We start from the raw sequence: 24,835 nt of genomic DNA, 5'->3' as shown, positions 1-24,835 counted from the left end.
ATTTTCCTTCCATAAGTATGATACTACCTACACTATTCGTAATGCCAGAGACAGCTCGAGTTAGTTCGAGAACGACAAGCGAGAATTGAAGTCCTACACTAGGTGGTTAATTTTGCAGGACTTCCATCTAGTCCTATTTAGTCTGCATTACTAAGCCTTTGACAACGCCCCAGTCACCAGGCGTCGCTTTACCTCGAATCTATGAACTACCTCACTCACTTCATGACAAGCTCCATTTTGTAGCCAGGGACAAACTTATGGTGAACATATGTTATGAACTTATGATATTATAAAGAACAAACGTGAAAGGCGTAGCGACGTGGTTTGACGGGCTCCCCGCGAATTGTACTCGACTATTTGTCTGTCTAAAGTCCTTCACTCAGATAATTCTTTACTTTCTGTTATCAGTAGTTCTCGACCTCTCAGTTCGTGCTTTTTTATCAGCAAATTAGGCTAATTAAACATAAATTGGAACAGACTTAATAAATTTTAATAATCTTGATATATTACGTAAATTTTGGCGATTAGATTTAAATGTCGGCCCTATTAAAGGCCGACTTCCAACGAAAAGGGTTCTAGCGAACTCAAAACCGAGCAAGGTTCAGACAAGAAGCGATATCTAGTTTACTAGGCAGAAGGTATAAATTCGCCAGATTTCCAGCTTTATCTCCAGTCCAAACATAGGTCCGGAGTTAATCCCTGCCTCTAAAATACAACCAGCATCTCATTGGTTCTTGAAAACTCACGTCAGCGCGACCCGAATGACGAAAATTACAATGTATTTTCCGAATGAGGAGAGGCGAAATAGCCCGGCCTCCGTTTACGTCCCCCCTTGTATTTTGAAAGGGGGCGAATACTTACACATCTTATAACTTCTCCCTAGTAAACTAGATATCACTTCTTGGTTCAGATAACATTATATTATACCTTAAAAGAACGGTATTTTTCTAAATATGAAAGGAAAAATGTTAAAAGAAATTAAATGATCTCTTATTACAAAATAATTCGCATTTAATTAGTCAGATCTTAAAAAATCAAGGACTACTGCGCCATCCGCCATTGGTTTAGGGGCGTCTGCTAAACCGAACTTCTAACCACTTGCCTCTCTCATCCTGTGAAAATTCAACCAATTCCCTTGGGGTAAGAGGTTCGGTTTTGGCTAGAACCCTTCCAACCTTTGTCCCAACAGGGATTCGAAAATCGGCACGGTCGCTACTCCATTGTTAGGACTTTTCGATGAGCACTCGGTTTTCAGTTCAATCGCTAGAACCCTTTTCTCTGAAAGTCGGCCTTTAAATTCGTGACGTACAAAATATGGGAGTATTTGCCTTGGAGGTATTTGAAATTACCGAATTAATTTCGCTCGCTCGAACAGCGTGTCGGAAAATCTTCTATCCCATCCAATCTCGTCTTCGGATAATTTAACATTTGGCCGCGCCAGTGACCGCATTCGCATTTCCCGCCAAAACCCCGCGGATATATTTGACCGTCTAAATTTGATTGGCGCTTGCACCGTATAGGGCGTTCTGTGCCATCACGTTTCTGTCGCGAGTTCTTATGGCCTATTTCGAATTAAAACACGCGCTGCTTCGCGCCCCTATTTCCATACAGCATTCTCACGCTATCTTTTTAGGGCACGCGTGTTTTGAATGAAACCGTCCTTTAAAGCGCGCGCTGCCTGCCTTCATTTCAAGAATTTATTTTATTTTCACGCGAATATTCTTTAAAGGGAGGGTGAAGAGGAAAATCAAGTGATTTTTTTAATTATCGATTCTTCTACTAATTAAAAAACCAGTCTGCGTATTGAAACATCCAGGAAATATCTCCTAATGATTTTAACATTCAAATTAGGTTCAGATTTTAAGGGTAATTTGAAGTAAGCCCCTCCGACCAATCGCGTAACGCCCTGCCTTCCTGCGCAAATTTTATTAAATCTCGCGGTAAACTTCATTCGGCATGGAGCATGCGTGCCACGAGAATTTTGTTAACAAGAAGACAGGGCGTTACGCGATTGGTCGGAGGTCCTTATTTCAAATTATCCATAAAATCTGAACCTAATTTGAATTTTAAAATCATTCGGAGATATTTCCTGGATGTTTCACTATGCATAATGGTCTTACAATTAGTAGTAAAAGAATCGATAAAAAATTACTCGATTTTCCACTTCACCCTCCCTTTAAACTATTTCGGATTTCCAAACATTACAAAGTTAAAATCGAGCGTTATTAAATCAAAGTCGATATTCATGTGCGAATTAAATAAACATTAAAGTGAAATATTTCGCGCCATTTCTTTATATTGGCGCGCTTTCAGTTAACATTACCATCAGTTATGGAGGGAGGCTCACCGTCCTACTCGCTATTTTTGGCTATCTGCAGGCCCGGGGGCTATACACCCAAAATATCGAACGTAACCCTTGAACCCTCCCCCCGGCTCTCCCCTCTTCTAAAATGGCGGGAATCTAGTTTATAGTTCGATAGATCGTTCGGTCGGTCATTATTCAATCGACTCTCGTAACTTTCACCTGACATTCGGGCTCCGAGTAATTAATACTACATCAACTCCATCTACGCTAAAAGACAAGTTAAGATCCCAGTCCCGTATTATTAAGTGCAACTTTTAACTCTATATAGGATACTTCGCGTTATAGCATTTGTAGTAGCAGGGATAGATGTAATTTTAGAAGTAGGAATGGAGAACGGTTAGCCTTTACCTCAGTCCGACTCATAGCCCAGTATTCTCCAACACGTAACGAAAGTTTTAAATTATCTCATTGGCTCACTTAAACTACGTTATGATGACGTTGTTGATGGGGACGGTGAAAAATACGTAATTCCTTTTTACCTCTGTCGCTATGACCCGCCTCTTCTTTCATTCCCCTCCGTCCCGTGGAAGGGGGTCCGGGACTTTGACGGGCGCCCAGATTACTCTGTTCTCCATTCCTACTATTTTACCCCTTATAGTACCCTTCAATATTAAACTCATAAGGTAATAGAGGTCAAAGGCTTATTTAAAACGGTTAAAGTTTAATTATTATCTGATTTACAAAGGTATTCTTATCAATAGGAATTAATTTTTCGTTAAAACGTTTCATTTTGTCGTTGAAAACTATGTATGTTGTTAGTGATGAAAGTTATCTTAGGTATACGCAGAAGTGTATAATATTTCTCATTGAGAGAATTGTACCAACCACAAAGCGGCAAGGTAATTGTAACATGATTCTTCCCAACACCATTTTACATTTATTATAGCAAGGTTACTAAACCGAATCACATACGCCATGTGAATAGATCCCTCATCATTACTCTATTAGCTCTATTAAATATTTTCCAAGGCGCATGCGCTTGTGAATTTTTGACCCACGTCAAGACCATCAAGGTTTGTGGGTTGATTGCTGGGGATTTAGTACTACCAAACAGTTATAGAATTCACCCTAGCACGATGCAATGCCCAAATGGAGTTTGATGAGCGGGAGAGTTCTCAAACTAAAAGTGTGAGCCTGGGAAGAATCATGAATTACATAACTAAAGCATATTAAGAGGATAATGAGTGTCATCCTTCTTCTATTATCCCCTTCTAGTATACGGTAGCTTATCTCCGAATGGCAGAACTGAAAACACATTTTAAAAGCATTAAATACTACACGTTAAACGTCACTCTATAGGAAAATAATTGGATATTCATTTAGAAGTACTTACTTACTTGTCTAACGAACTTTTCCAGTTAATTCCGGTGACGAACCAAGCGTATAAAATGTGGATTAATCGCACTGCCCATGCACCGTTAGTAACAGAAATTTTCTACAGAAAATGTTCGCGCTCGATTGGATATTTTCCTCATTTTTGTTTTAAGAGCTTTTGAAATGACCCGATATTTATATATATTTGGCGGGAAACATATGTCACGTGTCACTTGTAAAAGGCGCAACAACGATAATTACAAAATATAATAACATAAGTTGGGAAAACTCAAAATCTTACCTCTTCTCCGAGTCAAGTGGATTATCATCTCCCCATTTATATTCCCCAAATGTTTATCTTTTATTATTATTTTTAATGATAAGCCACTGCCGTTTAAATTATAATTATTCACGCTTATTAAAAAGGTGATCAGCAAAATCAGATGCGATCTTTTCACAACCAGTAGAAACTTCTGTACTGTTTGTCGTAACCCAAAGTATGGTTGGATGGGGGCAAATACGCCTATAATATACTCAAAGGACATCCCCGTATCTCTAGTAGAACCAGAGTTATGAGCCTCCAAAGTTGGGTGTAATGCTTTTCCTATGGAGGGGGCTATGTTTGTGAACATTTTACTTAATTACTCGGCCCCTGTTTTTCTTAATCCCAAGTCTTTAGTATGGTTGTATGGGGGGCAAGCTTAGATTATTATTATTATTAAATAGGACTATAACATACTCTAAGGACATCCCCGTAATGCTATTCCTATGGAGGGTATGTTGATGAATATTTTGCCTAATTACTCGGCCCCTGTTTGTCTTAATCCAAAGTTTTTAGTATGGTTGTATGGGGGTTAAATAATACTATAACATACTCAAAGGGCATCCCCGTATCTCTAGTAGAACCAGAGTTATGAGCCTCCAAAGTTTAGTGTATATTTACGGAACTGCCACTTATCGAGAAAAAAAAACAATAATGAAAAAGGATTTAAAAAAAGGCGCGAAATGAAACAAAAATTGTGCCAATTAAAAATTTAAAAGCGCGCGAGACTTTTCCCGGGTTTTCCCCGAAATCTATCAAAATTTTATAGCTCGAGACATACTTCACATGCAGGGCCGCTATTAAGTTGATGAAAAATCAAGCGCCGCGTGACTTTTCCCGCGCTTTTAATTAAATTGGCGCGAACTTAGTACACCATACCCTCGCGCATTTTGTCAAAAAGAAGTAAGTATTTTTAACGAATGTTGAAGACTTAAAACCAATTTGCCCCGAGATATATTGTAAAAGAGAACGAATGTACCTCGGGCAGCGAGTTCCCCGAAAGTTTTCCGGTCTTGTTAAAGAGTTTGAGTTTGTTCAGGAGGGAAGCCCGAAACTTTAATTGTTAGTGGCCCCGAAATTAACGCCATACATTAAGAGGGACCCCGGAGAGATTGAAACAACACAACGTCTTGTGACGGTCTACTTATTCGGTGGTGTCCCCTTCGATGGGGTTAAAGGCGTCCTTATAACGCCTTCTCCTCCACCGCAGGGTCCCCGTCCCCTCCAATGGGGATGGGGATATAGAAGGCTAAAGAGTTTTCCCTCCACTTTCACCGCGAAGGGGCCCCCAAAAAGATTACGTTCCGCTTTAGTTAGTAATATCGTAAGAGGACGGTCTCGAATACGCGGCGAAGGAGGCCCATAATCATGATTATGTATATATACGTGTATATCCTTGTTATCTTGTTCAACATCAGTTCCTTTCTCAAGTATAAAAGGTTCCCCCAGGGCCCCCCTTATAGTTTATAAAAATGGGGCACAGTGACGTCACTGAGGCGCCAGATTCAGGGTTGAAAGGGGAGGTTATTCACGGCATTGTGATTTGAAATAAAAGATCGGCTTCCCTAGCTTGGCGCCCTTTGTGTTGGGCTATGTTAAAAATTTACGATTTCTAAGCGTGTCTTACGGTATTTTAATTGATGTCTGTCTTAACATGTTTTATTAAATTCATTTATACATACTGGGATAGATTTAATTTTAGAAGTAGGAATGGAGAACAGGGCGCGCGTCAAAGTCCCGAACCCCCTTTCAGGGGACGGAGGGGTATGAAAGAAGAGGCGACAGAGGTAGTAGTTTAAGTGAGCCAATAAGATAATTTAAACTTTTCGTTACGTGTTGGAGGGAGGGGCTCTATACTGGGCGCTATGAGTCGGACTGAAGTAAATACTAACCGTTTTCCATTCCTCCTTGTAAAATTAAATCTATCCCTGTTAATATAACGGCATAAAATTTTAATTTATCTAATTACTTTACAGTTTTTAAAATTAGGGTTTAATACTGTTTAGAATGTCCCCTACATCATACAATTAATAAAATGATTTTTTAGTTAATTTAATATCGATTAAAATTGGCATTAAGTTAAAGTGTTAGTGACATAATTTTCGTCACCCACAAACTTAAAATACGAAAAAAATCCTTGAAAAATCTATTTTATTATGATATGTTTACGTTTTTATTTGGTTTCGTAGAAATTTGTAAAATTGCAATCAAAGTTTAGTGTTTGGAAAAGGCCTAGTTAAAATTTGGTTTCGCTTGATGACGTAGTAAGGAGAAACTTTCACTCTAGATGTCGCTCACGTGACGCCTGTTAGTGTCTCAGTCTAAGTGTTAAGCCTATTTTATTCATATTCGCGCGGCATTAGTAGACTCAGGAGTCTCGGGCGCACGCGTTTGGCTTTTCCGCGAGATGCCGTGAGTGACGTAGCAAGGAGAAAACCCGCCAAAAATCTTCTTCGCAAATTTGCTTTTGCCCCACCCCCAAATTTCAAGTTTTCAAAGTGTTTTTCCCGTGTTTTCCTTCATATTTAAATATTAATCAAGCATATTTTTGGAATCAGAAGAGTTTAAACTCTCAAAAAAGTAAGGTTTTCTTTAGATTTGAGATAATTTTTAAATCACGTCGCTATTCCTTTAATATCCAGGTAAATATTTTACTTTCTTTTTTCTCACCAAGTCATAGATTTTGAAATTTGGAAAGAAAAAAAATAATGTAAGGTGGTTTTTCAAATCTCTTGGGAGGGCTATTATTCCGTAGATGCTTCTATACACTAATGGCAACCAATGTTATTTACCAATGCAGGTAAAGGCGAGGGGCTGTCATTACTCTAAACAAAGTGTATATATGAAGGTTTCTTTTTGGATCGGTAGCCCATCATCTCGTTTCCTTTAAAAAGTTAAAAGACAAAAAATGACAGCGGAGAAAAAATGGAAGAAATCTGTAAACCGAGCTAGAGCGGGGGTGGGGGGAGGAGGGGGGCTTGGCGGTGAAATCAAGCGCGTCGCATCTGTCAAAAATTTATCCCATCGCTAAAAAAATAAGAAGAAAAATAGGGGGAGGAAATTGACATTACAGAATCCATTCTTTGGATGCACCAGCCTTGGCTCCTCCGCGCTATTCTTTGCCCTTTATTTCGCTATCATCTATCAAGAATGCGCGTATTGCTCCCAATAATATTGAACTGTTAACGTTATTTAAGAAATACTCGCGAAGTTTTGTCACTCGGCTTGTAAAGACCTAGAAAAAAAGTCGCGAGGTTTATATGCAAAAGTCACGAGATGTTTATTAGAAAAAAGAAAACGTCACGAGATTTTAATTAAAAGTAAGAAAAAGTCACGAAATTTTAATTAAATAATAAGTAAAAGTCACGAGATTTATAAAATATAAACTGATATAAAGCAACAAGATTGCGTTTGTTACTATTATATAGAATCTGTAAGCGCGACGCGGTCATTCTTGCGAGGTTGGAATAAATTGCGTCCATCATGAATATACAAAGGATGCTCGGTGAATATCTTTAAGAAAAGAAAAGTACTTTGTCCCGCTTGGTCGTACTGCTGCTGTTGTTGTATAACGTGTAATTTAAAAAGAGGAACCGTATAAGGGTACCAGAAAAGCAAAGTATACCTAAGCCTCGCATTTTGCACAGATGGCGCTTCACTTAGCTTAGTCATAGTTGAGCAGTGCTGCCAACTCCTGCCCTCTCTCTCTCTCTCTCTCTCTCTCTCTCTCTCTCTCTCTCTCTCTCTCTCTCTCTCTCTCTCTCTCTCTCTCTCTCTCTCTCTCTCTCTCTCTCTCTCTCTCTTTCTTTCTCTTTTTCGCTTGGGTAAATAACGGAGTCTAACCACCTCCCCTCATCCCAAACTCTATTTGAATTTTAATTCTAAAAGGCTTTAACTTGATGTGAATTTGAATTTCTCCAAAGCAAATTGAACTTATAGTTACGACGTTTTTGCTCTGGGAAAGAAGGTCCCCACCATATCAAACTAGGATGGGGCTTTCATTCATTGTGTATGTTAGTGGGGTGAAGGGAGGACTCGGGGATGCTGGAAGATCAGAGAGAGAGAGAGGATGGGCAGTAAAAATCGATTCTGGAGCAACTCGGAGAACTAGGAACTAGAGTTCTCTCTCGCTCTCTCTCTAAAGAGCCGAATTTGTCCGGGAGTAGGTTTTCTAGCTTTGAAAGCTAGCGTGATCCGATGTTCTTCGTCTAAGTTAGTTGCTTTTCCTCCCGCGTTCTCTCTTTTTCGCGATCACATCTTTTAAACCAAACCGTTGTTCTACGTATATTCGACCCGTTTTGTTCTTGGGAGCATCACCGAGAAGCTAACCACTAACGACGGAGTTATTTTTCAGTATAGTTGGTGCTATTAAGGATTTTTCATTTTATATAGCTCATAGGGTGGGTGGTGTGAAAACTGTGCAAGGTATCATCACTTTGTCCGTTTGTCGACACAAAAACTACGAAAGGATAGAGGGGATAATTGGGAATGTCCATTTGCTTGCCATTTACAGCACTGTAAATACGAATAATAATCATGATAATAATTTTGTTGCATTATTGCGTCTTAATATTTCCATGGTAGCCCCTATGTCACTACTAACCGACAAAACCTTATACTGACTATTACCGTTAACTTCAGCAAGCTTTGATGGAAAGGACTAAACTCTTCTTACATGCATGTGTGCAGAGATCATGCAAACTCTACGCGCAAGGGTTTGTTCCCAGTTTTCTTCACCTGGTGCCACAATCCAGGATCGAACCCGGACCCACTTGCTGCTAGCTATGCGAAAGCGCTAACCACTTCCTTAATGGAAAGGTGAAACCAGGGTAACACCTCGAAGGAGGACGGCTTCAATTTAAGTGGGGAGGAAACATGCAAACATTACACAGAATGTTTTCTTATCATTGTTACCACAGTCCGGGATCGACCCTTGGACCCTCTTGCTGCAAGGCGAATTCGCTAATCACTTTGCCATGCCCACCTTGTATACTTAGTGGGTTGCACCTCGTTTTCCGCTCTATCTACCCCATCAAGAATTCTTGGCTGGTCATCTTCACTAGAAGCTCCACTCCCCCCCTTTCCCCCAACCCCCGGTGCAATTTCTTTACCTATGAATAATTTTTGATTTTACTTTATTTATATTTTGGTTTTTGGAGGCCCGACTGCAACCCCTTCCCCCTCTTTCTGCATCCTCTTTTTGAATTGGTTTTATGTAAATTTTTATAACACCTTCTTACACTGAGGAAAACCAACCCTTGCCCACGCCATCCCCCCTTTCTATCGCTTCCTAGAAAGCAATGTTTAATACATAGAATTGCCTCGGTAAAAAAATATCTATAGTAGAATTGAGTTCTATCATTGAAGACGAAGTGAAATATACTTATAGTGTAAGCAGGGATAGATTTAATTTTAGAAGTAGGAATGGAGAACAGAGTAATCTGGGCGAGCGTCAAAGTCCCGGACCCCCTTCCACGGGACGGGGGGTATGAAAGAAGAGGCGGGGTCATAGCGACAGAGGTAAAAAGGAATTACGTATTTTTCGCCGTCCCCGTCAGCAACGTCATCAAAACGTAGTTTAAGTGAGCCAATAAGATAATTTAAAATTTTCGTTACGTGTTGGTTGGAGGGAGGGGCTCTAAACTGGGCTATGAGCCGGACTGAAGTAAATACTAACCGTTCTCCATTCCTACTTCTAAAATTAAATTTATCCCTGTTACTACAAATGCTATAACGCGAAGTAACCTATAAGGCAAGGAAGCCTTAATCCACTGCGTATTAAGTTATTTCTCTAAAAAAGACGAAAATGATTTAATTTCCAATAATATTTCATATTTATTTTATAAACTCGCTAACGTGATGGATAGTTTAAATCAATCTTATTTAAACTCGGAACAGTTCCTTTAAAAGTTTGCCCTTTGAACCCGCGACCTTATACCGCGAGGGAAGGGGGAGGGGAGAAAAGACTCCCTTTAAAAGACGTGATGTGAATTTGTAAGAAAACTCGCGTACGCGTTTGAAGTGCGACGCTTGAAGTACGAAGTTCTTTCGATATAAAAAAACTCAGAGAATTTTGAAATGACAAGTCGGTACTGCTAAACCCTGGTATTATACCTTAACTTCGAAGGTATGACCTTCTAAAGGGGGTTGAAATAAATCACCCTCCCCCTATCGCGTTCCTCCAGGGGGGGGGGGGTGCGTGGGTTAAGGAAAAAATTGAGTTTGTGTCGCTTGGTTCCTGGTGGCTAGCATCCATATATTGAATTATGTCCGGCTCTATAAATTCTAACTTCTACAACAACCCCCTCCCCTCCGCTACTTGCTTGGAGGCATCTCCTCTTCCCTCTTATACCATATGGGGGTCTATTTTTACCCCTTTTCTAAAACCCCTCCCTGCTGGTGGTGCTTGTCATCTCTCGTTAAAATAACAGCACCCCTTTGAAAAGACAGTACAACGGGGGTTTAGGGCCCCATCAGGGGGTTTTAACTCCCCCCGCACAGTCTAAATACTAGTTAGATGCACTGACAAAGGCTTAGGATTGCTTCCAGTATAACGTACTAGCCTAGAGGGCGGGGGTTAGGGTGGGTTGTCTCCGTGGCGGCGCCTGGTGGATGCTGCACTGTTCGGCTCCTCATCTTCTCCTGGTAGTTCGGCTTCTCTAGTTGCTTTCCGTACGCGAACTCAGAAAGACGCTCTCTCCGTCTAGAGTCGTTTCCCACGAATATTTTTCCAACATTTTACAGGCGCGTGCTACGCTTAAAAAAAGGCGCGCTATTAAATAAATAAAAAAAAACCTCGCGCCAAAAATATTCACGCGCGTGATTTTTGTAATAAGTGACGTCACCAGCGCGCGATTTCGTTTGCTTGTTTTTTACTCATTTCGTTTCCCGCTTTTTTTTTAATAAAATCTCAAGCGCGAGATTACTTTGAACTTTAACCTTTTGTCATCTGCGGAATATATATTTATAATTCAATATTGGATTTTAAATATTCGTGAATAGGTGGACAGTGGTGAATCAAACGTTTCTATAGTGACGTCAACGCGGATATAGAAAAACGAAATTGGTACAAGTTTTTGACAGCCAGTTGTAGCTGTAAGATTTATTCGACGCCGACCTGGATTCTTTTTATTTTTTGAACGAAAAGTCACGAGTGTGAAAAGTTTGGATTTATTTCCACTCGAATGTGTTTTTTGGAAGTGAAAACGATCAAAAACTTTAGTTGGATCGACGACAGGAATCGAGCTACAAATTGTAAGTTATCTTCAGGTTAAACTTAAGGTACGTTAGGCTTGTTCTAATTGATAAGGGGTAAGGTTGCCGTTTGTCTACAGCCAAATATACTAATGCTAACATTGACAACTAGCTTTTGAGTTTTGACCAAGGAAATACAGATTTTAAAACCTAGCAATTTCAATCAGAAAATTCAGTGTCAACCCTGTTATTATTGGCAAAGCACCTATGACAAAACCTTGATACCTATATAATAGCAGAAGGGGATAATAGAAGAAGGATGACAACTGTATCCTTTTAATACTCTAGTTGCGTAACATGATTCTTCCCAGGCAGCCCCTTTTTGTTTGCTCTTCATGGTTATCAAACATCAGATGGGGCATCGCATCACTGTGCTAGGGTGAATTCTATAACTGTTTGGTATTTACTAAATCCTCAGCAATCAATTAGCCAACAAACCTTGATTGTTTTGACGTGGGACAAAAACACACAAGCGCATGCATGCGCCTTGGAAATCAAATAGTTAAGCAGCGCTAATAGAGTAATGATGAAGGGGGAACTATTTACATGGCGTATGTGATTCGGTTTAGTAACCTTGAACACTCCAAATGTAAAATGATGTTGGGGGTAGAATCATGTTACAATTACCCCGCCGCTTTGTTGTGGTACACTTCTCTCGAAAAGAAGTATTATATACTTCTGATAATAGTTATAAAATGTAATCACTTGAAATGATGTTGGAGAAACAATCAATCGCTCCTTCAATTTCATTTCCCCTTTTTTATTTTTCGTTCTTTAGATTTTGATTGAGCGAAGAAAGAGAAATTCTTGGAGAAAATAAATCGGAAAATAAGTCGCCAACCTTGAAAAGAAAAGCCCCAAGAGGACACCAGAGTCAAGGGGGGTCTTTCAAAAAGATTGTGCGGATAAAAAGACTCGTATAATCCGCGAGCAATGATAAAACGAAAGAGTGGTAGTCGACGGTTCGGCCGGGCCTTTTTGACTCCTTTGATTTTTGTCGCGGCTCATTTGGCGTCGGTGGGCGCCACGCGGACGCCCAACTACTCGGCCCCCGTCTCGCCCGAGCCCCAACAATGCCCCACCACTCGAGAGACCACTCTGATTGGTCAACAGCCCAGATGGAGGGAATCGCCTGACCTACAAGAAATATTGCTGCGTTTCGACAATGTAAGTCTATCCTTTCTCTTACCTTTTTGGTGTTCCTGATCAGAATGGGGAGCCATGAGCCCAAAGTGGGGACCCCTCCAACCCCCACTGTGGTGTTAGGTTTAACCCTTTTTTTAAGTGCAACTCTCTCGGGATTGGGTAACAATTCACGGTAGATACAACGATGATGAGTTGCAAAGCAATTTCCGATGATATTCGAGTCCTGGTTTGGTGTTATTTGATATTTTTTCTACATTGGGAGGGGGGACGGGGGGGGGGTCGCTTACTTCTGCATCTATGTCAACGTCAAATTGTAGGTATCGTATTAGGATTGGATGTTGGTCGAAAGAATACACAGTTGACACAGCACGAGCTTTGAGAAAATTATTGAAATTCGTCTTTTAAAATATTCTTAAGAAAGGCTTTTTTCAAATTAGGCTTACGAAATACTTTTAAAGTTAGGCTTAGCAAGGAAAAATTGTTTTTTCTGGTGAAATCTATATCTAAATAAATCGAAGTCCTGACAGACTGATAATCAACGCCCAGCCCAAACCGCTTGCCCTAGAAGGCTGAAAATTTGCAGGAACGTTACTCTAAAGTAGTAGGCGCGTACTAAGAAAGATTTTTCCAATCCACCTCCATCTTAAAAAATGGTGCCCAGAAATGTAAAAAATCTTCTCTATGTAACATAGTCCGCGCGTTTCAAACGATTTCACAAATATTTGGTACACTGGTTTCCTTTGAATGGCCCTTTTGGGTTCGATTTGTTCCCATCTTTTTAAATGGCGGACAGAAACTTAAAAGCCCTTCTTTATATAATAATGTCCGCGTGGAAAGTAATAAAATATGTAGCGACGGGCTGACGGGCAACGCCGAATGCCTTCGCTCCTAGGGTGCTACAAAAATATTAGTCATCAGTAAAATCTACCCATGATTTATACCAAGTAACGTAGTTTGAGTTGACCTTTGAACCTTTTAAGAATATATGTACATTTAGTTTCATGATTATTCCGCAGTTCTTCGTTGGTATTATTACATATTTGTATCGTAAGCTGTAATTTCTGTCAATTTTGCTCTTCCTTTGTGAACGTCAGTGAAAGCGCGATAAAATGCCCTCCAATCCCCTCTCTCTTTTTGTCCGTCTGTCTTATCTTCGCGTTATGGAGAAACGACCCTCCTTCCAAAGCTATATTCTCAAATACAAGTGACATTAACCTCCATAGATAAGAACTCTGACTGAATCCAGAGTTTCAGAGTGGTCGTAAATAGATTTACGCTAGGTTTTTGCTGATTATCTCTCCAAAAAAGAAAGTCCTTAAAAATATATTTTAATATTATAAAGATCTTACATTGTGCATAAGTTCATAAGGTATGTTCCTTCCATAAGTTTGTCACTGGTTACAAACTGGAGCTTGTCATGAAGTGAATGAGGTAGGTCATAGATTCGAGGTAAAGCGACGCCTGGTGAGGCGCTGTCAAAGGCTTAGTACTTAGACTAAATATGAAGATGGAAGTCCTGCAAAATTAACACCGAGTGTGGGACTTCAGTTCTCGCTTGTCGTTCTCGAACTAGCTCGAGCTGTAAGTCTCTAGCATTACCAAGACCCAAGTATAAGTAGTGTCATTCTTATGGAACATATCTTATAAACTTATGATTGTGGCGTAGACTTATGGACGGTATTTTTTAAGCATCTTTAAGCTAGTCTTAAAAATGAGGTTGTAACTCTTTTGTCTCTCTCGTTCGTCGACACTTCCTCGCGCCTCTTATATAACTTCCTCATCGTGGTCGCCACTTAAAGGTGCCTTCACACAATCCTAGTATACTTTTATCCCAGGCTGTAGTTGAATGAAGAAAACAATGCGAGTAGAACAATGTGAGTTCTACCAGAAAGGGAAAATAGAAGAAGGATAACACTATGTATCCTCTTAATGCTTTAGTTATGTAATTCATGATTCTTCCCTTGCTCACGTCATACCCTTTTTGCTTGCTCTCCCGGTCATCAAAATTCAGATGGGCATCGCAAAGTGCTAGGGTGAATTCTACAACTGTTTGGTATTTACTAAATCCCCAGCAATCAATTAGCGAGCAAACCTTGATTGTCTTGACGTGGGGGGACAAGAATCCACAACACAAGCGCATGCGTGCGCCTTGGAAATTAAATAGTTAAGCAGCGCTAATAGAGTAATGATGAGGGGGAACTATTTACATGGCGTATGTGATTCGGTTTAGTAACCTTGAACACTCCAAATGTAAAATGCTGTTGGGGGAAGAATCATGTTACAATTACCCCACCGCTTTGTGGTTGGTACACTTCACTCGAAAAGAAGTATTATATACTTCTGATATACGAAACATTGATTGCGTGCAGCTGTGTGAATACCTCTTAAGACTTAAGAGCTAGAAGAAGGGAAACATTTCCTTTGGTTTCTTTTTTTTACGAGCTGCTTAGAAGAGGATATCCTTAGTCGGTCGCGGGGTATCATGGACGAAAGGATATCGTTCCGTTAATGGCGGTTAATATTTAGAAGATCCCTGTCTCTCTATCCACCGCTGGCTTCAAAGTGCAGGGTGATTGCTTAAGATGGGTTGGTGCTTGGACATACGTCAGTCAATTAACGGAGCTACACCACTTTATTCCTGGTGGCCGAAAGAAAGAAAGATGACGTTAATGATGACGACCACCAAGGATGTGGTGTTCTAAAGAACAACATCAGTATAGGAGATTATAGTATTTGAGCTACTTGAAAGAAAGGGCATGGTTTTTATTTATAACGAAATCCTCATGGTACATACAGTCAAAACAGATTTTTAACGTAAATTCGATGTTGTGGGAAAAACTAGTCTGTATTTAACATTTTTAGTCACTCGGCCAAGCCCCTGAAAGAGTATAATTTAGTCCAACCTCAAAAATTTCGTTAAAAAAGATGCATCGCATAAATTGCAGCGAAATCTTGGCACTATCCATAAATTGTAACGTGTCCTTAGAACTTTGCATGCAATTTTTTTAATCTTATGACGAATTCCATTGGACTGCTCTGGGGGCGTACTGAAAGGTTTTGGGCGTTCCATTGGTAGATTTAGATCACTTTTCCCTCCGTTTTCCAATGGTGGCGCGCTCGGTCAAATAGGTTCGCGGGCCTCCATTTAGAATTCTGAGGGCTGCATGCGATCCGCGGGCCTCCATTTAAAACTCTAAAGGCAGCATGCGGTCCGCGTGCCACGTGTTGGCCATCCCTGCGTGCCATAAAGAAAACAAAAGGGAATAAAACAATAAAAAAATATTCATGTATCCCTTAGGGAAAAGAAACTTTTTCTTTCCCATTTTTGGGAGTGGTTATAGGTATGGGAATCACTCGGGGACATTATCTTCGACGATAGTCACGTCTGTCCGTCCGTCCGTCTTCGACGCCATAAAACTTTGAAAAATTCCATCGAGGCAGCAACAGCAGCAACGACAAAAATGCTCCCTTTGGAAACGCATTTTATATTGATTCTCAACTCGAGACAGTTCCACACGTTTTTATTGGGGAGAATTTTACGTCGAACAGGGTTGATACTTAACCTGGAATTGCACGAAAACCAAACCTGAAACGGGAATAGATTTAATTTTAGAAGTAGGAATGGAGAACGGTTAGTATTTACTTCAGTTCGACCCATAGCCCAGTATAAAGCCCCCTCCCTCCAACACGTAACGAAAAGTTAAAATTATCTTATTGGCTCACTTAAACTGCGTTTTGATGACGTTGCTGACGGGGACGGCGAAAAACACGTCATTCCTTTTTACCTCTGTCGCTGTGACCCGCCTCTTCTTTCATTCCCCTCCGTCCCATGGAAGGGGGTCAGGGACTTTGACGCGCGCCCACATTATTCTGTTCTCCATTCCTACTTATAACATTAAATATTTCCCTGCCTGAAACGAGTCAGGGTGTTAGGGAATTTCTCAATTGTGTTTTGATAATTTTAATGTAGGAGAACTAGGACCGTCTAGAGAGAAGGGTTTGGTTGGTTAGTTTTCCCGGTTCTCGTACCTTCTAGGGACCCGGGGTTCGTCCTTGCGGGGGGCCCCCAATTTGGTCAATTTTACCGGAGCCCACAAACCCTCTCGACGGCCCTGATTTACAACTTATAATTAAACTTGATGCCAACCATAATAACATTCTGACCTTAACATGTAAATAGAAAGTGGGATTCGAGATTGACACAGGGCCCCCCAGAGGTCCTATAATTCCTATAAAATCCTATATTTTTTAAACTGTCCTAAAATCCTATATTTTCATGAAAAAATAGTAATATAATTCCTATAAATATTTTCGAAATTCGGCTGGGGGTCCTGATATATATAAATCTGTGGGAACCATGATTGAACGGTTATAGAGTTTAGTCGAAATTTAGGGTGAAATATTGGGACAGACAACATTGAATAAATATATCACCCCCATGGGCGACACGAAAATATCTGACAATATATCATTCCATACGATATATATATATAGATTTATTGACAGAAATACATAACTGAAAGAATCTTTATTTGTTTTTTGTCTGGGTTTTGGTTTAGGCTAAATCGCTTGTAGTTTCCAGAGTTTTATAGCTACGCTTTTGATACTTGAGGTGATTATTCTGCGAAGTGTATTCTTTATCACGTTATCTTTAATTTTTTATGTAAATAATTTAGAAGAAATGTTATATTTATTAATTTGAAGTCGATTTAAGTAACCCACTTCGAGTTGTTTACTTCGGCATTGAAGACTTTCTGGGAATTTTGGAATTTCATTCCTCCGATGTTTGTCCGTCTGTCCTATACATTTGAGACTTGTTTACATAAACAATACGTGCATCTTGACGACATTTTTCCTCAAATAAAACCGATATATATTTAAGTATATATAAAAAAGAAAATAAAATCGTCCTAAGGTTTATCTATCCTAAGCTGAAAAGCCAATACGTACATACAAAACTAGTGCTGAACTATACAGGGTGTTTGTGAAAAGTCCATCAATAATGAAAGGGCGTATTTATTGGGCCATTTTGAGTCGAAAATGTTCTATGACATTTAGCCGTCCGAGCCACGGTTTTCGAGTTATGATTTGAATATTTTAGGGATGACCCCTTCATTAAATTAGCGCTGTCTTTCAATTTCTAAATTAAATTTAAGGGGTCATCCGTAAATTACTCCAATCATAACTTGAAAACAGTGGCCCGGACGGAAAAATGTCATAGAACATTTTCGACTCAAAATGGCCCAATAAATACGCCCTTTCATTATTGATGGACCTTTCACAAACACCCTGTATAGGCCTACATCTTTTAAAACCATTATTGGTAGACTTGTGAATGCTGTATTCTCACGATGGGATTGCGTTATATATAGATTCAACGTTTCTTGACACTAGGTAAAAGGTAGATACCGGTATGGACCCGCCTTTGATAGTACTGTAAAGTGAAATACTATAATTTCGGAATTATCTTTGAGAAACGAAATTAGCTAAAGGGAAAAGCCGACATTTAGGGGCACGACTCTCTATGTATTTTCCCATAGCCCCTGTAGAAATGTTTTCCCCTCTACACATAGATCGTTTAGTATTATTTTTATATTTATAATTATTTTTAAAATATTATATTTATATACAGGTTGTTTTTTTTTCTAATTTAATCACAAATTATGGGGGCGTGTTCTTTGCGTTAACAAGTTATAAACATTAGAGTGTTTTACGGTAGACCCCTTGAATTTAATTATGAACACCCAACTTAATTTGTTATGGACTTTTCAAAAACACCCTTTATAGTAGTAAACTTATTTATATCTCTTTAGAATTGACACCAAATTATTTTTTGTTTTTCTCTCTCTGCTTTCAAACAACCCCTTTCCTCGTTTGTTTGTTTGTTATTCTATTTTGTCACTGCCGAAAAAAATCTATTTATCCTTAGCCAATCCACTTTCACTCACAGCTTTAAATCCCTTTAAAAAAAGAGGGGCTAAATTCGGCCTTCTTCTACCTACCCTCTCACCCATTAAGCCTTTTGTAAAGAAAAGAGGGAAAGAATATGAGAGAGAGAGAGAGAGAGAGAGAGAGAGAGAGAGAGAGAGAAAGAAAGAAAGAAATATATCTAAAAGGGAGGTATCTTTTTTGAAATTTCCTGTTTACCTCTTTTGTGGACGAAGACGTCCTTGTCAGATAAGCCAAACTGCAAATAAAACACACTGAAAGAAGAAAAAGAGAAAAAGCCTTCCACGAAATGACACCAAAATCTGTTCCCTGATAGGATATACCTAGCTTTATGGACTCTCTCTCTCTTTTACTCTCTCTATCTCTCCCCCCTCTCTCTCTCTCTCTCTCTCTCTCTCTCTCTCTCTCTCTCTCTCTCTTCTCTTCTCTTTATTTATCTCACACTATACTATATACTCTCTTTCTAAGTTTAATTTCTACTATAAATATCAAACACTGTTAAAAATTTGATCGGGGGGGATGACGAAAACCTGACCCGAAGTTGTATTTATGGTTTCATAGTTTACTTTAAGTTAGGTTTATTGTGGGGTCGTGTCAGGTTCTCTTGTCGTCTTCTGTAGCAGCACCACTAACCCATAATTATAAAGAATATTAAATAAGTTTGCTAACTGCTTATATTACCCATCGTCTGCTAACTGCTTATATTACCCATCGTCTGCTAACTGCTTATATAATACCTCGTCTGCTAGACCATACGCTAAGCCTAATTCCAAAGAAGTAAGCAGTTGTCGCTTGGCTTAGGCTCAGGTTGCCGTCTTGCAACCAAAATTATAGCCACCACTAACCCGTAATTATAAATAATATTAATTAATTAGTTTGCTTATATAATACGTCGTCTGTTAGAATACGCACTAGGCCCAATTCCACTACACATAATAACTGTTCTCGCTGTTGTATAGACCAACCAAAGTAAAAAGAGAAAGACGCGATAGAGAGAGAGAGAGAGAGAGAGAGAGAGAGAGAGAGAGAGAAATAGGTTAAAAACAGAAGGATTTGAAAGACCTTAAAGAAATCTCTCTGACTGGGTTCTCGGGGGCTGTAACCCCCTTTTTTTCTAAAGAACCATTAAGGGTATAGCGCCGGGGGGGGGAAAGAAAAAATAAGGAATAACTTGGCCTCTTTAAATTTTTTTATTACGTCCTTTACTTGGAAAGACTTGCTCTCCGAAATCACTGTAACGGTAGTAAAAAGAGTGAAGTTTTTTGGATGGGGAGGGAGCCCCTTAAACTCCCCCCCGGTTAGGTAATCGGGCGACCTGACTGGATATTATTCTTAGGCAATGATCCAACAAAAAGGATTTTTAAGCCATGGACCATTCGCCTTTAGAATACCATGGAATCTTGGACCTGCTTGGGATTTGGGTTGGGGGGAACGGAGGAACGGCCCCTTTATTCTTTACCCAGGCGTCCATTATCGCCCCATTCCCCACCCCCACATTGTGTTGTTCCTTTTCTTTTGTATTTTTAAATTGTCGCCATTTTTTGGCGTTTTTTGGATGTATATATAAATTTTTATATTATATATTTTAAGATTGTGTTTGTGGCAGGAAAAATGACTTAATAGATCAGATGGTTTAGGCTACAATCGCCATTTTTATTCCGCTGGAATGTAGTTGTGGATTGAAACTAATAGAGGTCGCGAAAAAATTACTTCTTTGTTGGTCCTCTTTATAATTATTTTGGATATGGTAATGCCGCTTAACCCGATAGAGGTCACTAATAAGCGGCAGGGTCACGTATTTTCTATCTCTTATTTCCAGGGCTACCACGTTTTTGGCGCCAAACGAAAGAATAGTCTGCTACTTGTGTTTAATTTTTAACCTATCTAGTCATTAAAAGTTTGGTCTCATACTTAGTGTTGTTTGTAATTGCGTTAATTAGAGGTTTTAATGAGTAAAATATGAATAATAAAAATGGGAAACGGCGGTGTATTTGACAGCGTTGCGAATTAGACTTAATGAACATATTTTTGGACTAAAGGAGTTGTGAATGAAAATGCTTTCCTACAATACTCAGGAAGGTTTTAAATTGTAGCTAAAGAGTGTTCCTACTTTCGTTTGAAATTATTTGGGTGAGTGTACGGTCGTTTCCTCAGTCGTTCTGAAAACCATATTTGCTGAAACCACGACAGTGTCGTTACATAAACTTACCTGCCAGTAAATTAATCCGCTTAATTTGGGTACCCCGCTAATTATTGTCGTATTTCCTCCGGGATCTTCTCCTACAATCTCGGGGATGATTTTAATTTTTAAAGGATTCTCGATGAATCAGCGATATTTTGCGTCTTTTTTATTTCATACCAAGAAGCGATATCTAGTTTACTGGGGAGAAGGTATAAGATGCCTAAGTATTCGCGCGCCATAGTCGTAAAAGGAGGCCTGGCTATTTCGCCTCTCCTCAGAGTTGGAAAATACGTAATTTTCGTCATTCGCGTCGCGCTGACGTGAGTTTTCAAGAACCAATGAGATGCTGATTGTAATTTAGAGGCGGGGATTAACTCCGGACCTACGTTTGGACTTGAGATAAAGCTAGAAATGTGGCGACTTTTACCTTCTCCCTAGTAAACTAGATATCGCTTCTTGTTCATATCAAAGCCCCCAAAATATAGTTAAAGTGATTTTAATATACGTGTACCGAATTAAACATCACCACCTTACAAAGATTAAATATGGAAAACAAAATATTTTTCAATTTAGCATAAAAGAAAAAATTTAAAATATAGGTAAAAGAAGGAAAATTGAAATTCATCTCTTTTCATTTAATATGAGGAACCTTTTAAACTAAAATATATCCCCATAAAATTTCTTCTACCCCCTCTTTCCCCATCCCCCTTCTCAATATTTCAATATTTTTCAAAAGGTACATTTCCCGCCATAAATTTATTCGCGCCATTTACCATTTCCTCCTTCGAGGCTCAGCATCCAACAACAACGTTCACCCAAATAGAGTTAACGACTTCGAAGTTAGCCCCGGGGTGGATTATCTAAGCGGTTATTTCCCGTATCCCCTTAATTTCTTTCATTCACTCACTGAAGTTGAACGCGTAACACGCGCTAATGTTAAATTCGCGCGAGAGCAACAAACCGAGGGATCGGATAGTTAGTATATTTCTTTTTTATTTATTCATTTAACTTAATATATTCAGAGCTTTGAAGGTCTTTTTTGGGGGTAAAGTAGTCGATCTCATTTTGTGAATTTAATGAAGCACTTTATTATATTAAATTCAGTTTTTTTTATTTAGTTATTTCTGTTGACAACGCCGCCCTTTCATGGTATAAATTGTCTTAATTTTTTCTCGAAACTTTTCCAATTTTCTTAGAACATAATTTTATCAATTTCTTTATTTTAGTTTAATATAGCCGAAAGGTTTTATTTATTTATTTTTAAATAACATACGCTAGGTTAATTCACTGCTACCAAAATAATATTAAAAATAGGTCAAACTGTCTACAAATTTAAATTCAAACTTTGTATAAGTATAGCACAACTTTATAAGATATGTTCTTCCATAAGTATGACAGTAATGCTTCAGAAGAGACGTACAGCTGAGCTAGTTCGAGGGAGAATTGAAGTCCTACACTGGGTGGTTAATTTTGCAGGAGTTCCATCTAGGTCCTATTTAGTCTGCATTACTAAGCCTTTGACAGCGCCTCACCAGGCCTCCCTCGCTTTACCTTTAATCTATGACCTACCTCATTCACTTCATGACAAGCTCCAGTTTGTACACTTATGGAACATATCTTATAAACTTATGGTGATATTTTGTGGTTAAACCATCAGAAAATGTCTATTTTTTAACTTTACGTTTAAGACTTATAAAAACTAAAAGCCCTAAAACTTTGGCGGGATAAAATAATTTATTTTAGTTAAAATCCCTTTCCCGAAAAGTTGTCATTGTCAACAGCAAGACCGGTGACGAGACTTTTTAAGCCATGGTTACACTATGATGTTAAAACGTAACGGTCAGCCTTTTTGCGATATGTCAAAATTTGGAGCGTGTTAGACCGGCTTCACTCTATAGGCTTCCTCTAAAATCCATCGCAGTAAAGCTGACGTCAAACTAGAAAATAAATATCGTCTTAGAAAAGTGCTTAGAACCTTTTTCTTGCAGGCCAAAAAATAAGCCGTGATATATTTTCAACATTTTTCATCTGGACCCGTTTTTATATTAATATAGAAAAAATAAAATAAAATCTTATATATAATATTTTTTTATTTATTTATTTCCGGTATAGGCTCTATGTCGATCCGGAAGTTTGTGTACGACAGACTTGGCCAGCAATGACAGCTCCCCGTCTTCAGTCTTATCCAATCAGAAACCGCCACTAGAAACCTTAAAATACAATATACAAGCCGGGGATTCCTTAGGGTAAGTAAAAATTATTATTTTAATTGTTTTGTGTTTTGTTTAAACCTCAATTACTCGAGCGGTAATTGAGGTAGACGCGAGTAATTGGTACCATTAGATAGAGGACAATTAGGTCTATGACACCCTCAAAGCGTTTGGCTCTTGCGTTTAAATTAATAAAGTTCTGGCGTCCTAAACTTATTGGTCTGAATCACATAGCCACGGGGATCTAAAACATTGTCTCTTTAAATCCTCAATTCCTCGATCTGTGATGAACGTAAAACCAATTAATTGGTACCATTAGATAGAGGACTATTAGGTCTATGACACCCTCAAAGCGTTTGGCTCTTGATTTTAAATTACGAGAGTTCTGATGTCCTAAAGTTATTAGTACCATCATGGTCACAAGGATCTAAAAACTTTGTCTTTTTAAATCCTCAATTCCTCTATCTGTGATGAACGTACTAACGTAGTAACTAAGTACTAGGTACCATTGTATAAAGGACAGTTGGGGCTATCACAACCTCAAAGCGTTTGACCCTATTATTTAAATTACCAGAGTTATGAGCTTCTAAACTTGGGGTTTTACTTCAAATTATTTACTTCTCGCGAAAGGTATAAGAGTCTACCGGAGTCGGGTTGCTAGCGCGAGATCCGTGGATTCATTTTACATGCATTAAACATTAGGAAGCTAAGATGGTATAGTAGTCGCTTTTAGGAAAGGCTTAGGCCTAGCGTTGCTATTGGATACACTATAACCCTAACTCTCCGCTCCATGCAGCATCCACTGAACTCTCTCTCGCTCTCTCTCTCTCTCTCTCTCTTAGCTAGAATAACATCAGAAAATTCGAAATGGGAGAAATTCTATACTTGGAAACGCGCTACTTTCTTTATTATGTGATTTAACTTCGTGTATCCTTACGCCCAGCCTTGAACTATGCAAATGATAGAATAAGGAGAATACGTAATAACAATCAATAAGTACGGATGAGCCCTTTTATTTAATTAAGAAACTGATTAAGACAATGATTTCTAATTTAATTAATTAAGGGGTCATCCCTAAAATACTCAAATCAAATCATAACTCTTAGGGCGAACAAAATGTCATAGATAGAAGTTACATTTTCAACTCAAAATCCCACCAAAAGGACACGCCCCCTTAATTTGTGATGAACTTTGCAAAAAAAACCCTGTATATAAATTTAATATTTTAAAAATAAATATAAATATAAAAATAATATTGAACTACGGACGCGTAGAGGGGAAAACATTTCTACAGGGACTACGGGGAAATACATAGGGAGTCGTGCCCCTAAATGTAGGCTTTCCTTATATTCTTCCACCCAAAAGAAAATTCCCCTTAATTCATGGCAGACTTATCAGAAACACCCTGTATATTTTTTTTCGTTTAAAAATTTTGTTTAAAGTTTAAATATTATTTTTGAAACTATCGGAAAATTTTACAAACCCCCTCTCCTCTTCAAAGTCCTCCGTCCTTTCTTCTTGTTTTATCAGAAATCCATAATCCGCGGTTATATATAAAACTATAAATGGGTATGCGGGGGTGGCGTGGGTCTTACGTAACTCCTGTGGCTGTTTTCCTTGGAAAAGATAAGAAATGAGTATTCAAATTTTATATATATGTATAGCATAGGGGTCCCGAATTTGGTCTTCATCCTCGGTTAGAGACGAGCAACGATATGCTGAACGCGGGGGAAACAGCTTGAGGGGGCTTTCACCCATTAACGATACCCGGGGGGAGGGGAGTTAAAGGGCAGGGGCTTTACCCCTTTTAATACCTGAGGCGGAAGTAAAGACGTCGTTTCCTAACAAAAGTATTTCCAGCTCACTTACCCGAAAGATCAGTATAGCGTTTACTTTGAGAGAAAAATGAAAATGCATCGGTGCCCCCTATCCCCCTCTTCCTATCTCACGGCTTGGGGTTCTGCCCCCCTACCCACACACTAAAATCATCTTTATATATACGAGTTTCTACTCCAAGTAATGTTTAGTCATATCATGGCAGTTGTAGTTAATATATGTAAAGAAATAAGGACTGTTGAATTTAATATTTATTT

At 39.0% G+C, this 24,835-nt stretch overlaps 1 protein-coding gene across 6 annotated transcripts in view; it reads left to right on the top strand.

Moving 5' to 3' along the window:
- Nucleotides 1-10,545: 10,545 nt before the first annotated feature.
- Nucleotides 10,546-24,835, top strand: part of LOC149588341 (uncharacterized) — a 50,094-nt gene continuing 35,804 nt past the window's right edge. For 3 of the 6 annotated variants that reach the window (XR_016380042.1, XR_016380041.1, XM_089863126.1), the window contains exons 1-3: nt 10,546-11,255; nt 12,034-12,422; nt 22,645-22,778. Coding sequence is in view for 4 of the 6 variants with exons in the window: in XM_089863126.1 (XP_089719252.1) it covers nt 12,189-12,422; nt 22,645-22,778 (368 nt within the window). In the remaining 2 variants the exon portion in view is untranslated. Of the gene's footprint in view, nt 11,283-12,033; nt 12,423-22,644; nt 22,779-24,835 lie in introns of all 6 variants that reach the window. The other 3 variants (XM_089863124.1, XM_089863125.1, XM_089863127.1) reach the window with 3 other exon arrangements.

Source organism: Phalangium opilio, unplaced genomic scaffold, assembly GCF_054372755.1.
Source record: "Phalangium opilio isolate 3A_F unplaced genomic scaffold, DU_Popi_V2 ptg000662l_1, whole genome shotgun sequence".
In the NCBI taxonomy this organism is placed as follows: Eukaryota; Metazoa; Arthropoda; class Arachnida; order Opiliones; family Phalangiidae; genus Phalangium; species Phalangium opilio.
The sequence above is the reverse complement of the archived record's forward strand: the minus strand, read 5'-3'. Positions and strand labels throughout refer to the sequence as shown.